This window comes from Diplodia corticola, assembly GCF_001883845.1.
Source record: "Diplodia corticola strain CBS 112549 chromosome Unknown scaffold110, whole genome shotgun sequence".
Classification (NCBI taxonomy): domain Eukaryota; kingdom Fungi; phylum Ascomycota; class Dothideomycetes; order Botryosphaeriales; family Botryosphaeriaceae; genus Diplodia; species Diplodia corticola.
Genome location: NW_017971589.1, coordinates 1 through 14,142, shown reverse-complemented (window position 1 = coordinate 14,142; position 14,142 = coordinate 1). Strand labels below are relative to the sequence as shown.

At 56.5% G+C, this 14,142-nt stretch overlaps 7 protein-coding genes across 7 annotated transcripts; 4 read left to right on the top strand and 3 right to left on the bottom strand.

The window, feature by feature from the left end:
* Positions 1–748: 748 nt before the first annotated feature.
* On the top strand, positions 749–2,690 carry BKCO1_1100007 (purine permease; the record flags this gene model as incomplete). Its single annotated transcript, XM_020270274.1, has 2 exons — positions 749–843; positions 977–2,690. The coding sequence occupies 2 exons, from the start codon at positions 749–751 to the stop codon at positions 2,688–2,690; spliced, it is 1,809 nt and encodes a 602-aa protein (XP_020125073.1).
* Positions 2,691–3,463: 773 nt separating this feature from the next.
* Positions 3,464–5,064, top strand: BKCO1_1100006 (dak kinase; the record flags this gene model as incomplete). Its single annotated transcript, XM_020270273.1, has 3 exons — positions 3,464–3,699; positions 3,855–4,322; positions 4,575–5,064. The coding sequence occupies 3 exons, from the start codon at positions 3,464–3,466 to the stop codon at positions 5,062–5,064; spliced, it is 1,194 nt and encodes a 397-aa protein (XP_020125074.1).
* A 216-nt stretch (positions 5,065–5,280) lies between these two features.
* On the bottom strand, positions 5,281–5,826 carry BKCO1_1100005 (hit domain protein; the record flags this gene model as incomplete). The annotated part of the gene is made up of 1 exon (XM_020270272.1): positions 5,281–5,826. One exon carries the CDS (start codon positions 5,824–5,826, stop codon positions 5,281–5,283), a length of 546 nt encoding a protein of 181 aa, XP_020125071.1.
* Positions 5,827–6,157: 331 nt separating this feature from the next.
* BKCO1_1100004 (uncharacterized protein) lies at positions 6,158–6,868 on the top strand (the record flags this gene model as incomplete). The annotated part of the gene is made up of 1 exon (XM_020270271.1): positions 6,158–6,868. One exon carries the CDS (start codon positions 6,158–6,160, stop codon positions 6,866–6,868), a length of 711 nt encoding a protein of 236 aa, XP_020125072.1.
* A 478-nt stretch (positions 6,869–7,346) lies between these two features.
* Positions 7,347–8,795, bottom strand: BKCO1_1100003 (mosc domain protein; the record flags this gene model as incomplete). Its single annotated transcript, XM_020270270.1, has 3 exons — positions 7,347–7,660; positions 7,716–7,821; positions 7,875–8,795. The coding sequence occupies 3 exons, from the start codon at positions 8,793–8,795 to the stop codon at positions 7,347–7,349; spliced, it is 1,341 nt and encodes a 446-aa protein (XP_020125069.1).
* A 388-nt stretch (positions 8,796–9,183) lies between these two features.
* On the top strand, positions 9,184–10,638 carry BKCO1_1100002 (p-loop containing nucleoside triphosphate hydrolase protein; the record flags this gene model as incomplete). Its single annotated transcript, XM_020270269.1, has 4 exons — positions 9,184–9,229; positions 9,277–9,472; positions 9,600–10,299; positions 10,348–10,638. 4 exons carry the CDS (start codon positions 9,184–9,186, stop codon positions 10,636–10,638), a joined length of 1,233 nt encoding a protein of 410 aa, XP_020125070.1.
* A 551-nt stretch (positions 10,639–11,189) lies between these two features.
* Positions 11,190–12,593, bottom strand: BKCO1_1100001 (uncharacterized protein; the record flags this gene model as incomplete). Its single annotated transcript, XM_020270264.1, has 1 exon — positions 11,190–12,593. One exon carries the CDS (start codon positions 12,591–12,593, stop codon positions 11,190–11,192), a length of 1,404 nt encoding a protein of 467 aa, XP_020125068.1.
* Between the last annotated feature and the right edge of the window lie 1,549 nt (positions 12,594–14,142).

Genomic DNA, 14,142 nt, shown 5'->3' with positions numbered 1-14,142 from the left:
ATGCCGAGTGCTTTTGTGGGCGTAGTGTGCTGGCGGCGAACTGGCGGATCGGAGGCCACCGTTATCGGGCCCGCCGCCAGCCAACCGACAGCCAGGCTGCGCCTTATCAGCAACGCATCACTGCACCTTTTACCCAAGCATCGCCCTCAGCCCGCCCTGTTCCGCACCCCCAGAGATGGAAGCGGCGGCGGAGGACGACGCCGGATCGCACATCGGCCTGTTCCAGCGCGAGCGAGCGCGTTCAGCTCCTCCCAGCAACCCCCAAGAGCGCCGCCCGAGCACCTTTTCGGGAAGGGTACGCGAGTGCCAGAGATACCGATTTTTCTTTCGACGCCGCCGCGCCCTTGCCATGTAGAGATATGCCTCAGCGCCTACTGTGATATATAGGCCTTCCGCTGCTCACGTTATCGTCATCACCCACACTCTCGACTGTCCCGCCCGCCCCCCCATTCGCTTGCGGGATCTACGCGATTTTTCTGCTTGGCTTGGCAGCACCCAGCTTCAGCCAATCCCCTTGTCCGGGAAACTATCTGCCGTAGACGCCACCCCCGACTACTTACATACCGTCCGTCGCCCTCAGCTTCAGGCTTTGGCACCGGGATCTTGAAGCGCCTCCGACGACAGCGGTCGTCTGCAAACTGAAAAGAGACCCGCGTCTACGCCGCATGAACCGCTGAGCCCCGCAGCCGCGAACGAGGTTCGACCAAACCCTTGTGGAAAAAAAGTCAATCCGGAAATTTTCATCACCATGGATGATTCTCCTGATCGCATCGGGCCTGACACGGGCCCCAAACAGAGCTTTGGAGACAGGGTGAGGAGAGTGAGGAAGGCTTTTACTACAAAGTGAGTGATTTTGGTTATCCATCCAGCGCTTTTGCCCAGTACGCAGTTGAAAGGAATCTGGTGTTTCAATTTGCGGTGAAGCATATGTTCTGAAGGGCACAGTCACAATCTTGGGTACTGACTTGCCTTCAAGGGATGGCCTGATTGGTTCCTACGACTATGCTTTCCTCTTCAGACCAAACATCCCCTTCATCAAGAAGCAGCGCCGTGCCGCACCATTCTTCGGCCTTCATGACAAGATGCCTGTTTTCTTGGCCCTCCTCCTGGGATTCCAGCATGCGCTTGCAATGCTGGCAGGCGTCATTACACCACCAATCATCCTCGCGAGTGCTGCCAATCTAGTGACGGAGCAGCAGCAGTACCTTGTGTCGACGTCCTTGATCGTCTGCGGTATTCTCTCGTCTATTCAGATTACGCGGTTTCACGTCTGGAAATCCCCGTACTACATCGGCACCGGTCTGATTTCCGTCGTCGGCACGTCCTTCTCCACCATACCCGTTGCCACCGGAGCACTTTCCCAGATGTACGAGACCGGCTTTTGTCCAACAGACGCGAATGGCAACAAGCTGCCGTGCCCGGACGGCTACGGCGCCATCATCGGCACCGCCTGCGTGTGCGCCCTGATCGAAATCCTAATGTCCTTCATGCCGCCGCGGATGCTGAAGAAACTGTTCCCGCCGCTCGTCACCGGCCCGACGGTCATGCTCATCGGCATCAGCTTGATCGAGACCGGCTTCCAGAACTGGGCGGGCGGCAGCGGCGACTGCCTGACAAGTCCAACAGGCATCTATGCGCTCTGCCCCACCATCTACGCCCCACGCCCCCTTCCGTGGGGCAGCGCCGAGTTCATCGGACTGGGCTTCCTCGTCTTCGTGTCCATCATCGTGTGCGAGCGCTTCGGCTCTCCCATCATGAAGTCGTGCGCAGTCGTCGTGGGCCTGCTCATCGGCTGCATCGTGGCGGCGGCGTGCGGCTACTTTGACCGCTCGGGCATCGACGCCTCGCCCGCGGCGTCGTTCATCTGGGTGCACACGTTCAAGCTGTCCGTATACGGCCCGATCGTACTACCACTACTGGCCGTCTACATCGTCCTGGCCATGGAGGCCATCGGAGACATCACCGCCACCTGCGACGTCTCCCGACTCCAAGTCGACGGCGCCCTCTTCGACAGCCGCATCCAAGGCGGCGTGCTCGCCGACGGCCTCAACGGCATCATCGCCGGCCTCTGCACCATCACCCCCATGTCCACCTTCGCGCAGAACAACGGCGTCATCGCGCTCACGCGGTGCGCCAACCGCAAGGCCGGCTACGCCGCCTGCTTCTGGCTGGTCGTCATGGGCATCTTCGCCAAGTTCGCGGCCGCGCTCGTCGCCATCCCCTCGGCCGTCCTGGGCGGCATGACGACCTTCCTCTTCTCCGCCGTCGCCGTCTCCGGCATCCGCATCATCTCCACCGTCCCCTTCACGCGCCGCAACCGCTTCGTCCTCACCGCCGGCCTCGCCATCGGCTACGGCGCCACCCTCGTCCCGGACTGGTTCTCGACCGTCTTTACGTACGCCGGCCCGAACCGCGCGCTGCTCGGCTTCTACAACGCCATCGTGCTCGTCCTTGAGACGGGCTTTGCGGTCACGGCTTTCGTCACGCTCATCTTGAACTTGTTGCTGCCTGAGGAGAGCGACGACGATGCGCAGGAGCTGCCCGAGTTGACGGCTAACGAGGCGGATGTCGAGGCGGATCGCGAGGAGTGGGGGAACGTCAAGGGCAAGGAGATGGATGCCGATGCGGCTGGCAGGACGGGAAGTGCGAGTGGGAGCGATATTGCGCCTGCTGCAAAGACGGTTGGGTAATTGGGAATGTGGTTCGGGATGTGGGCGACTTTTTTATTTCTTGTGAAAAGCTAAAGTTGGGACTTCTAGGTGGGAAGTTTGGGTTTCTGTGCTTTTTGGTAGTGTCCTAGGACCGTCGTTTCATGCAGAATGGAAGGTCGCAGAAACAATTAAAGGGCTAAAAGTAGCGTGTCTTTCCAAACCACCGCACATATAAATATGACTTCAAAAATCTCCGCTTCCCATCTCCCGTTCGATTGACTTCCAGCCAGGGCGCTCAAGATACCGCAAAAGAGGGCTTGGTAGCACAGGCTCCCAAGCCTACTGGCGCTTGCGTCTACCCCTTTCGAGCGTTCCCGAACATCGCCGCGGAGGAGCGATGCGGGAGAGCGCCATGTCTGAGTATGTACAGCAGATGCCCGGATTGCCTATTCGGGACTTCCCGTGTCCCCTCCTCCGCCTCATCCCCCGCACTTCCCCGCGGCTGGCGCAACACATATGTAATGAGGAATGCCCCGTTATCGCCATGAATCCGGGATTTCTGAGATAAAATCGTTCTCGTTCATTTCCGACGATATACGTTGAAGTGCTCTTTACCAGAAAGTGATTTGTGCCGACTAGGAAGAAATAAGCCACACTCTCCATTGCTCAACAACTAAACGAACGACCGACGCCCTGAAGGTTCCTGATCGATCGATCCAAGAGGTGTCCGGGACTGTGCACCAGAAAGGCAAAAAGAAAAAGGAGATCAAACAGGCGACGAAGGAAAAAAGGAAAAGAGAAAGAGAGAGGAGATGGCGCCCGCAGAAGCACCCGCGTCCCCTTCCTCCCCGGTGGCGCAATCCACCACCAAGGAAACCTTCCACCTGATCAACGCGCCGGGCGACGCCATCCACGAGGCCCTGACGGGGCTGACGCAACACCACCCGTCGCTGTCGTACGCGCCCACGCACAAGATCGTCTACCGCAGCGACTTGGCCGACTTCCGCAGGGACCACGTCACTACTATCGGTTTCTCTGGTGGAGGACAGTAAGTGCATTCATCCCGTCCCCCTCTCGCTCTCTCCCCCGTCTTCTTCTCGTTCTCTTTGTACATACTTGCCCCCTACACTTTCCCTATCTAGCCCACGCTACACGCTCTCTCTCTCTCTTTCCCTCCCGAACTAACGCAAACACCCCAACCAGCGAACCCATGTTCGGCGGCTTCGTCGGGCGGTCCTTCCTCAGCGCCTACGTCTCGGGCAACGTCTTCGCGTCGCCCACCGCGGCGCAGATCCTCGAAGCCATCAAGCTATGCCAGCCGCTCGACGGCGACAACGGCGACAGCCACCATCAACACCAACATCCCGGCACCCTCGTCGTGTGCGGCAACTACACGGGCGACATCCTCAACGCGGGCCTGGCCATCACGCGGGCGCAGGCGCTGGGGTACCGCGTCGCGTTCGTGCCGGTGGGCGACGACGTGGCGGTGGGGAGGCGCAAGGGCGGCAAGGTGGGGCGGAGGGGCCTGAGCGGGCATCTGGTCGGGCTGAAGGTGGCGTGCGGGGTGGCGGAGAGGGAGAAGGGGGGTGTGGGGTATGGGTTGGAGAGGGTGAGGGAGGTGATGGAGTGGGTGGTGGCGAATGTGGGGACCGTGGGGGTGGCGTTTGATCGGTGAGTTGTTGCTGTTTGCTGTGGAGGGGTGGTGTGGTGGTTTCTTTTTTTTTTTTTTCTCTTCTTCTTCCCCTCATCTCCCTTCCCCGCCCCTCTCTCTCTTTCCCCCTCGCAAGGTTCATGTGACGGCGGCTGGGGTGGGCTTGGGACGAGGGGGGAGTGCCGGGACGGTCCTTTGAGGCACGGCTATGAGGGCGTGTTTGTTCGGAATGAATGAATGGCGAGGCTGACGGGGGGATGTTTTCTCTACAGCGTTTCTCTCCCTACGGGCACCGTGGCTCCAGTCCCTCTCCTCCCGCCCGACACCATTGAGCTGGGCATGGGTGCCCATGGCGAGCCGGGGCTGCAGCAAATTTCGCCTCCCCCAGCGCCGGCGAAGCTCGTCGCGCAGATGATTGACCTGATTACCAACACCGATGACGAGGATCGAGCGTTTGTTCCTTTCCCGGGAGGCGCCACCCCAGAGAACCCTCACCGTGTGGTCTTGGCTCTGAACAGCCTGGGGAGCACAAGCGATGCGGTTCTAGCGGCTTTTGCGGAGCTGGCAAAGGAGGAGCTGGCGAGGAAGAACTATGTCGTTGAGAGGGTTCTGCTGGGTCCGCTCGTGACAAGTTTGAAAATGAGCGGGGTAGGAATCACGGTCTGGAGATTGCCTGGAGATGAGGAGAAGAGTCCACTGAAGAGAGGAGAAGCATTGGATTTATGGGACGGGAACGTCGACGTTGTTGCGTGGAGGCAGTGACTGAGTATGATCAAGATATCCGATGGTCTGAGTAATGGATGCGTGAAGTCGAAATTCTAGGGCCCGGAGTTGCATGAATCAGGTTCCTTGCGCTGGAAGCTGGTGGTATCGTCCGGGGCATTGGTCCTTCATGTTGTGACTGGCATATTGTTCACCTCATTCCGTCATCCCTGAGTAGCCTCACCTCCAGCTGCCCCTCAGTGGCCTATTACTCCCTCAATCAAGTTCCTTCTCCATCTCCTCTGCCAACATCTCCGCCTCCTTCCTCATCTCCTCATCACTCCTCGGCTTTCTATCCGCATCGGGACCCGCAAACCTCCGTTTCTTCTCCGCGACTTGCCTCCTCCTCAACTCGCCGCCAATATCCCCCTCCTCCCCGTCCATCATGTCATACAACTTGTCCCCACCACCCCTCGCTTCCATATCCGCATCATGCCGGGGTATGACATGACAGTGCACATGCTCGACGCTCTGCCCGGCAGCGAGGCCGTCCTGGATGGCAATGTTGAGCGCGTGTGACCCGTAGACGCGCTCTATGACGCGCGAGACGCGCTGCACCGTGGCGAAAAGGTCCGTCACCTCGGCGGACGTGAGCGACGTGAAGCGCGGGACGACGCGGCGCGGGCACACGAGCACGTGGCCCGGCAGCAGCGGCTTGAGGTTCACGAGCGCATAGCTGAGCGGCGTCAGGTGGAAGACTTGCGGCGTCACGACGAAAGGTCCGAAATGGAGGGGGAGGTGGGTGAGAGGATGGGGTGGCATGGTCGCGCGCTTGCGCTTGGTGGGGGATCGATGGGGTCGCAGCGAGGGATATCTGCTAGGTACGTTGGATATAGCGCGGGAACGGACGGCGGTGAGGAGAGGGTGTTGTTGCGGTGGAAAGATAGAATACTCTAGGCGCGTCATCGTCCGTCTGCTTCCAAGCCTTGGCGCGTCGACCAGAAAATCCACCACCGCGCAGCAACGCATTTCCCGCAAACCTCCTCCCCACCATACCAATCGTCTTCGAGACCCCCTCCCAAAGCTCAAGCGCACCTCCGAGGCCTCCCCCAAAGCGCACAACCCCGCCAAAAATCCGACCACACACGCAACCATGACAACAGCCTCCGTCGACGCGCCGCCAGAACCCAGCGCCGCCGCCGCCGCCGCCTCCTCCTCCTCCCCCACCGACGCCGCGGCCACACCACCCGTCCACACCTACCACTGCATCTGCACGCAGCTCCTCCTCGCCACCACCACGCCCCTCTCGTCCCTGCCCCGCCGCGCCAACGGCAGCGACGACTCCGCCCTCCTCGACCGCGCCTACATCCTCCCGCTGCCCGCTCGTCCGCCATCCACCACCACCGCCTCCTCCTCCACCTCCGCCGACGAACAGACTTCGACAGCGGCCGCGGGTGCTGGAGGTGGTAACGGGCACTACGCGATCCTGCTGAACGTGCAGCTCGACCGGCGGCCGCGCATCGTGCGGCGCGAGGACGGGCTCGAGAAGCGGTGGGTGCAGCGCTGTGCGCGGTGCGCGTGCGTGGTGGGGTATCAGTTGGATTGGGCGCATTTTGCGGGGGGCGGCGGTGGTGGTGCTGGTGGTGATGGTGGTGGTGAGAAGGAGGGAGAGGAGGGAGGGGAGGGTGCGGGTGCGGGTCAGGGAAGCAGCAGCCAGACGGGTAGGACGGGGTGGAGGAGGGATGTGGTGTATTTGCTGCCGGAGGCTATGGTGGGGACGGAGGAGATGGCGAGGGAGGGGGGGCTGCAGCAGCAGCAAGGTGGTGGTGGTGGTGGGTTGGAAAAGGGTGGAGGTGGGAAGTGAGGCTGGGTTGGATGGCGATGCGGGATTCTACATGGTTGTGCGGTGTGGGGGGAGGGAGGGAGGGACTGGATCAGTTTCAGTCGAGCCTTCACCGCGGTTTATAGGTGTGCCGTCGGTGCTACAGAACTACAGACGGATGTTGTGGGTTCAAGTGCTCTACTACTCCAGGATATCCGGGTCTGGTAAGCTTCAAAAAGTGATCGGAGGGATGACGGCACCGGTAGGATTATTGGCTTAAAGACGGCTGTGAAAGATAAGGGTAATGAGGGATTATCCGATGTCACGGGAGACTTCGCAAATGATAGAGCGTCGAGAGCACTCAAGGCTCCACATAATCTTACCAAGCGCGAAATGAGATGCGGACGAATGAAGGTTTGAAATCTCAGAAACCGGAATCTCACATGATTATATACACCGTGACGTCCCGTAGAGGACAAAGGAACCAACGTCCAACCACTCGATAATCTTGCCTCTCTGCCTATGACGGACCCTGAGGGATATAACAGTGTTCGCCCGTCTCCTCCACGACGATCTCATCCCCAACGTTGACCTCCCCTTCATCTCCACTCAATGGAACCAACTGCATTCCTAGGCAAGGCCACTTTGCCGCTCCCGGGTCAATCTTCCGGAACTGTGCCATGGTCTTGTACGGCTCGTTACGTTCTAGCTCGGCAGTTGCTGGGTTGACGTTGACCATAGTGCAACGTGCTGTGCGGCAGCTGACGTGGTAGCGTCGCGAGCCAATGCGAACGATGCGCCAATGGTCTTCGGCGTAGGCAGGTGGTCCAGTGACTGTATAGCATTGCATTAGCACGAGATTGTCCGGCGGCAGCGGTTGGGAACTCACGGTAAATGTTGGCTCGGAAGCGGATTGCATCGAGAACTGCGGATTTGGGGGGAAGGCGAGAGGCGACATCGTGAACACTAGCCATATTGATGATGTGGAGGGGATACTAAGGTGGAATTGAGTACGGCTTGGATGACACGGGATCAGGGGTTTGCTTACGGCGTCTGCCATTCCGACGACGGGCTGGTACTCCACATCTTGGCCCTTGCGGGGGGCGCAGCGGTAGACGTTGCGGAAGCGTTGGGGATGGACGCGAAACAGCGAGAGCTGGTTTGATATTCCAAGTGTGTATTTCAGCTTGGCGAGGATATCTTCAGGGATTTCGACTCCCATATTCAGTGCCTCGGGGCATTCGTCCCAGATTTTCATGGGCTCCAGGGGATAGGCTTTCTTTCTAATGCGCTCTGAAGGTGGGTTGAAGGGGATGCGAAAGGAGATGCGTGGGCCATCGTAGTCGAGGTGTTTTTGCATGAGGAAATTCTTGCGAATGGCAGTGCCCAGCCTTTCGAGTGTATCGAGAACCCAGAGCTTGTCTTCCACATACGGGAATGAAATGACAATGCAACCCTCGCTCTTGACCCACTCAGCATTCGGAGAGTAGGTGGGTGACGAAGGGTCGGGAACCCAGAGCTCGGTTGTGATCTTGGTCAGGTGCGGTGACTGACGCTGAGTGATGAAGGACCACTGGTGGGTTATATCCCAACTTCCATCCTTGGCTACGGAGCTGATGAGCTGGGCGAAGGTGAATTGGCGGTCGTATTTCATGCCAGAGGGGACGACCTCGCCGTGGTCAAGCTCGACGGGGTAGCAGCTTTTGACCGGATAGATACAGAGAGCTTTCACCTTCCATGACGACTTGTCCTTGTCGCTGCCTTCAGCATACTTTTGATTGTACTGATCTTGGAAATTCGACTTTCCCGGAGCAAGTCCGATTCGACGACAGCCAGCTGGGGGTTCTGACTCTTCATGGTCTTCCCGATGGATGTCAAGAATTACGGCAGCGATGGAAATGGAAAGAGTAGTAATTAGGAAAAGCGAAAGCGCGGCAGTCCAAACCTCAGCTGGGACTGATGCAAGCATGCTGCCGATTTTCGGAGCAGTTTCTTCCTTAGAGAGCGAAAGGAGGCAGGACAGCAAACTCGGTCGGCTCAGAAAGACAAGTAAAGAGAGTGAGAGAAGGTGTAAGTGATCTTGCGAGGCGACCACCTCATTCGCGAGACACTTTCTCAGAAGTCGAGGTTTCTGAGCGGTCGATGTTGTGTGGCAGGAGGCTTGAACATGGGGGTTTAGCTGAAGGCGACATGTGCATGACTCGGGTAGTGTATCTGCATGACTCGCTCACTCTGACGTCGCGCGTCGCCCACCTACGACGCGTCTTCCACAGCCAGCCCGCGCCTCAACCCGTCAATCCTCACCCACCGCTTGGAATCTCGCTCGAATCTCTTGCAATGGATTCTGTACGCTAACAATGGTTGTTCCGGACACCAGCGCGCCATCTTCCTCGCAGTCTGCCCGTAAGCTTCCAGCCCTTGTAACTCGACAGCTGCTGATCCGACTTTAGACAGGCTCCCCACTTTCTCCGCTTCTCAAGCCCTGCGCACTCTCAGAATCAGTGGACCTCGCGCCATCTCAACCGGCCTCAAGCAGCTCGATGCCCTGTTCCAGCCTCGCACCGCCACCCCGGTACAAGGCGGGCTCAGCCGGGGCCAGGTGACAGAAGTTTACGGTCCTCCGGGTTCGGGCAAGACTGCCCTTGGGTATGTGTACATCTGTATCCATCTCCCAAGCTATGCGCAGGGCTCAGGGCATGCGGCTGAATAGACGATACAAGACTTCAGATAGCCAAGAGTGCACTGCAACGAGGTGGCCATGTTGTGTGGATAGGCGAGTACATTGTACTCCACCACTGGCGTTTGTTGCTGACCATGCAACAGATGCGGCCAAGGATGTACCCAAGACACGTCTAGAGACACTGCTGTCTGCTCCACCGTCTGCCGCCCCCGAAGGACCGAGCTCTTCAATTGACGAGACCCTCTCTGCTGCTGATATGCTCCCGCGATTTCACCATTATTCTACGCCAACTTTAGCCCACCTGCTTGCGTTGGTGGCACATCCAGTTACGGCTTTCCCTCCAGAAGGAACCTGGCTGGTCGTCATTGACTCCGTGTCCACTCTGTTCGACCACGCTTATCCGAGGACCGGTGCTGCCAAAGGAAATAAAAATGATAACACGAAATGGGCAGCGGGTCGGAGGTATGCTGTGATGAGTAGTCTAGTGTCTACACTAGGCAAGATCGCAGCCGTACGCGACATTCCGGTTTTGCTTACGAACCAAGTGGTGACTCGGTTTCGAGAAGAGTCTAATGCATTGCTGGTGCCGGCCATGGCAGGTCTTGAATGGGACAATGGTATCGCGACGCGACTGGTGATTTTCCAAGATTGGCCTCCAGATCCGGGGAGACTGGCTGGTATGGACGATGAGAAGAGGGAAAAAATCAGATACATTGGCGTTGTGAAAGTTGGCGGGATAGGGCTGAACGAAGGCGACGGGCTGGGCGCTGTGATTCCATTCATCATTGAACCTGTAAGTCAGCAAGTCTGTTGCGCATCACCCAGTGCTAACATTCCCAAGTCTGGACTCTCCGACGTCGATCTGAGAACAGCCGAGGTACCGCTTCAGACATTAACGTCACCCGTTCGACCGTCTACCAGAAGGCCTAATGAAGTCCCCGACTCGGAGGAAGAGCTCAGTTCAGATGAGATGTACGGCTGGGGCGAAGATGACGAGCTCGCAGCCGAAGGCCTTCTAATTGATGAAGCTGCCCTTGCCGCTGAACGCTCCGATGAAAGACCAGACCAGCCGCCACAAAAGAAGACCAGGACGGAAGAACCAGCTCGGGTGCTCTCTCCTAGGCAAGAGTGAAGCAACCTCCACAAATCGGTCCGGCAAGGTAGACTCGGCAAAGTGCTCACGCTGGACACGCCAGTGCTCCATACGCATACCAACCGCCGTCTTACCCAACGAACCCTTGTAAGACCAAATTTCCCGATCCCGATTCCCGCTCTACGCTACACTATCTCCTCAATATGCAATGTTGTTGCAGTCGTGCGCGTTGTTGGAGCTAAGATATATTCGTGCCGCTGCTGCTTATATTCTTAAGAAGCTTCTTGGCGGCGGATGCGGAGTGTGCTGTCATGACGAGAGACAGAATGTTGAAGCGCATGACCAATTTGGTTGTTGGGATTTGGTGTCCACGCTTGGACTTCAATCGTCTGCACAAGCAACGTGCGACATGTTACCGTAAACAGGATTGAGGAAAGTAAATTATTTTGGAACTCATGTCGTGGCTAGTTTATCACGAATCATAGAATTATTTTGGCGCGCACGATTTCTGCCCATGCACTTCCATCAGCGCTCAAACATTCCTCACTTGCGCTATCATCCGGACTGTACTCCAGGGCCTTAAGGTAAATTCATGCTACGTAGAAATCCTCATTCCATTTACCAGCTGTATCTCGCCAATTTTGGCCTTGAATTGGAGTGGTAATGTACCTGTCCCTTTCAAGATCCCAGTCGGGTTGTGCACCAGCCTGTTCGGCCGACGGAAGGATTGCCTTGAAGAGAGCTTGCTCCAGTTTTGAGTACCGGAGATCAGGTATTATATGCCCGTAGCCGTCCCTTGACGTATTTGAGTCGAGAGAGATGAACTCATGATGTATGTTGATGCTCAACGATCGGTAAAGGGCCTCCCCAAGCATTCTGGCTATCTTCTGCTTGTCATCCAAAAGCCTGAGCAGTGGGTGCAACGGGTGTTGGACGTCGTCGGCTCCTTCCACAGCCTTCTTGAGGAAATCCCCCCACTGCTTTGTTGCGCTTGCCGTGTGTCTTTTGTTGCTATCCAGGGGGACTGAGCCCGGTAGCTGTTCCAAGATGTGACGGAAATACAGATCTGCGGCAATGCACTTGTACCTGCCCAGTCGCGATTCCAAGTCTCTGATCTTCCGCTCCTTCTCTTCCAGTACGTCAAAGAACGTATGAGAGGCTGGATTGACAGACTTGGCGTGTGCCTGCAGGAGTTGGACCGCTCGCACTGGATTGTCGCGAAGCGTTTGGATCTCCGGAATCCCGAACGTGGACGCTCCAAAGATTGCGACTCGCTTGCCCAGGAGTTCGATGCGATACGCTTCCCCATCGCCAGGGTTGTTCATCACGCTGCACCACAGTGCTATCGCTGTCTCAAAGTGGTCTCCACCGGGCTTGAGTGAGTTGTATGACGTCCAGTTTGAGTGGACGAGGCCTTTGCGATCAAGGTTGAGCGTTTGGTAAAGATGTTCGCGAAGGTCTTGGATTGGCTGGGTTTTGCCCTCCGTCACTTTCTTGCGAAAAGACCTTCGATATACATGGAAATAAAAAGCGTTGATGAGATCAGCGAGCCTCCCTATGACGGATTTTGAGTTAGTCTCGGCATGGTACTTCTCCGTTTCTGGGAATCCGCGATAGACTCGGTAGTTCTGTTGCACAAATTCATCAGCCCATGGGATGGCTTCTCTTCGCGATTTCAGCGGTGAGGGTCCGGCTATGCACGGGAAGATGAAACTCCGAAAGATCCTTCTCCCGTACCGGGAGTTCGCATCTACACGCCAGAAGTCAGGCGTCCATGCCGTTAACGGGTTGTAATCTGGCCGGTGTTCGGGAGGTTTCCAGAGGTCTTCAAGTGGTGTCTCCTCGCGGTCGGTTTCCGAAGAACCTGTCGAACTTCGATACGGCTGGCAGCAGTCTTTCAGCTCATTTGTTGGATGTTCATGCGATGTTACTGGCGCTTTTCGTGTTGCTCGGGTTTTGTCTGCATCGCTCTGAGGGTCAACGTAGGATGGCATTGTTTCTGAGTCTGTGAAACCCAACGACATCTGAAACCTCGGATCGGAAACCCAATTTGGGAAGCAAAGGGATGAGATTTCGGGGCTGGATGTCTTAAATATTAGCAAGCGGTCTACGTGACATACAGCAGAATACTTAAAAAAAAGAAAGAGAAAGTAAACGTGTCATGCCACTTCTACTTTAGATTACAAAGTTTGTTGAGATACGACGCATTAGAATCGATCATGGAGTCAGGCTGTATGTGGATCTGATGTTGCGGGAGGGACAGCCAACGGCATACTGCTGACAACAACTCACCAGCCACAACCGCACACAAGAGATCTTGTTAACTATTAGCGAACAGCTCTCCAAAAAGCAAAGTTCGACTCCTCGCCACCTGCCACATGGCCTCCCTGCGACTTCTTCCACGCGACAGAAGGCTATGCAAGCATGCACAACAACAAGCAACCGCCTCCACAAAGAATGAGACACGACAGCAAGATGCAAAGTTGCGCAAGGTTGACTGAACGGCAAGGGGAATTTGTTGTAAAAGTGCGGAGAAGCATGCAGAAATTGATTGATGTTCCTGATGACAAGGCTGACACGTCGAATCCGCACGTGTGCCTATGATTTCTAGTCCTCTTGCATTCTTGGAAGCGAAAGATGGCAACGGGCCTATCGGATAATTTACTTACGTCGTCGTTCAATGAGCTGGGCTGAAGATGCTGAGCGGGATAGGCAGCCTCGCTGTGCCGGATCCCCGCACCCTGTCCCATATCCGAATCCTACATGCTGGGGCGGGGTAACTTGCAGCAGTTTCAGCAAGTAGCAATGAAAATGACATGCGCCCGAATCCAGGAACCACAGTTGATGCGCATAAACTATTGCCAAGATGCACACATACGTCAGCCGCAGATTTCGAAGCTGAGAACGGCGACGTCGGATCGCTTTCTTTTACTTATAGTAATCCATTCAGCTCTGCTTCTTATAGAAGAAGGTAACAGTACCAAACGCTCCTGTTGAGCTTGATGAAGAATAGTTTAGACCCTACCTACATCACGTATGGAACTGGTGCGCGAGCGGGAGCCAAGAAAGGAGGCGCTTTTGGCTCTGAGGCCGTCCCTGGTTGCTTATATGCATATAAGCTCCTGACCCAGATCATGATCAGAGCTAACCTTGTTTTTTTTTTTCCTGCAGTCAGCTCCGTCTTGGATACCTGAAGCCATGATCCTATATATTCCGGCACTGTGTCTGGTCAGTCATGCGTAGCCAAAGGCGTTCGTCAACATCCGAGCTCAACGCCTTCGGATAAACCGACTCATCGTATACAAGCTTTGAAGGGGCTATAAAGTAGATCACAGTTCCTTCCTTCCAAGAACTACAAACGCACTTCCTCTGTCGTTCATTCCCCATCGCCAACTCCGCCTTCCATTCTCTCAAAATGTCGTCCCTCAGCAAAAAGGCCCTGAACTGCTTCGTCGGAGCCTGGGGCTTCATCAACTCATCGCTCGTGTACGCTTCCACCCTCCGTAATCCCCGCCTCCACACACACACACACACACACACACA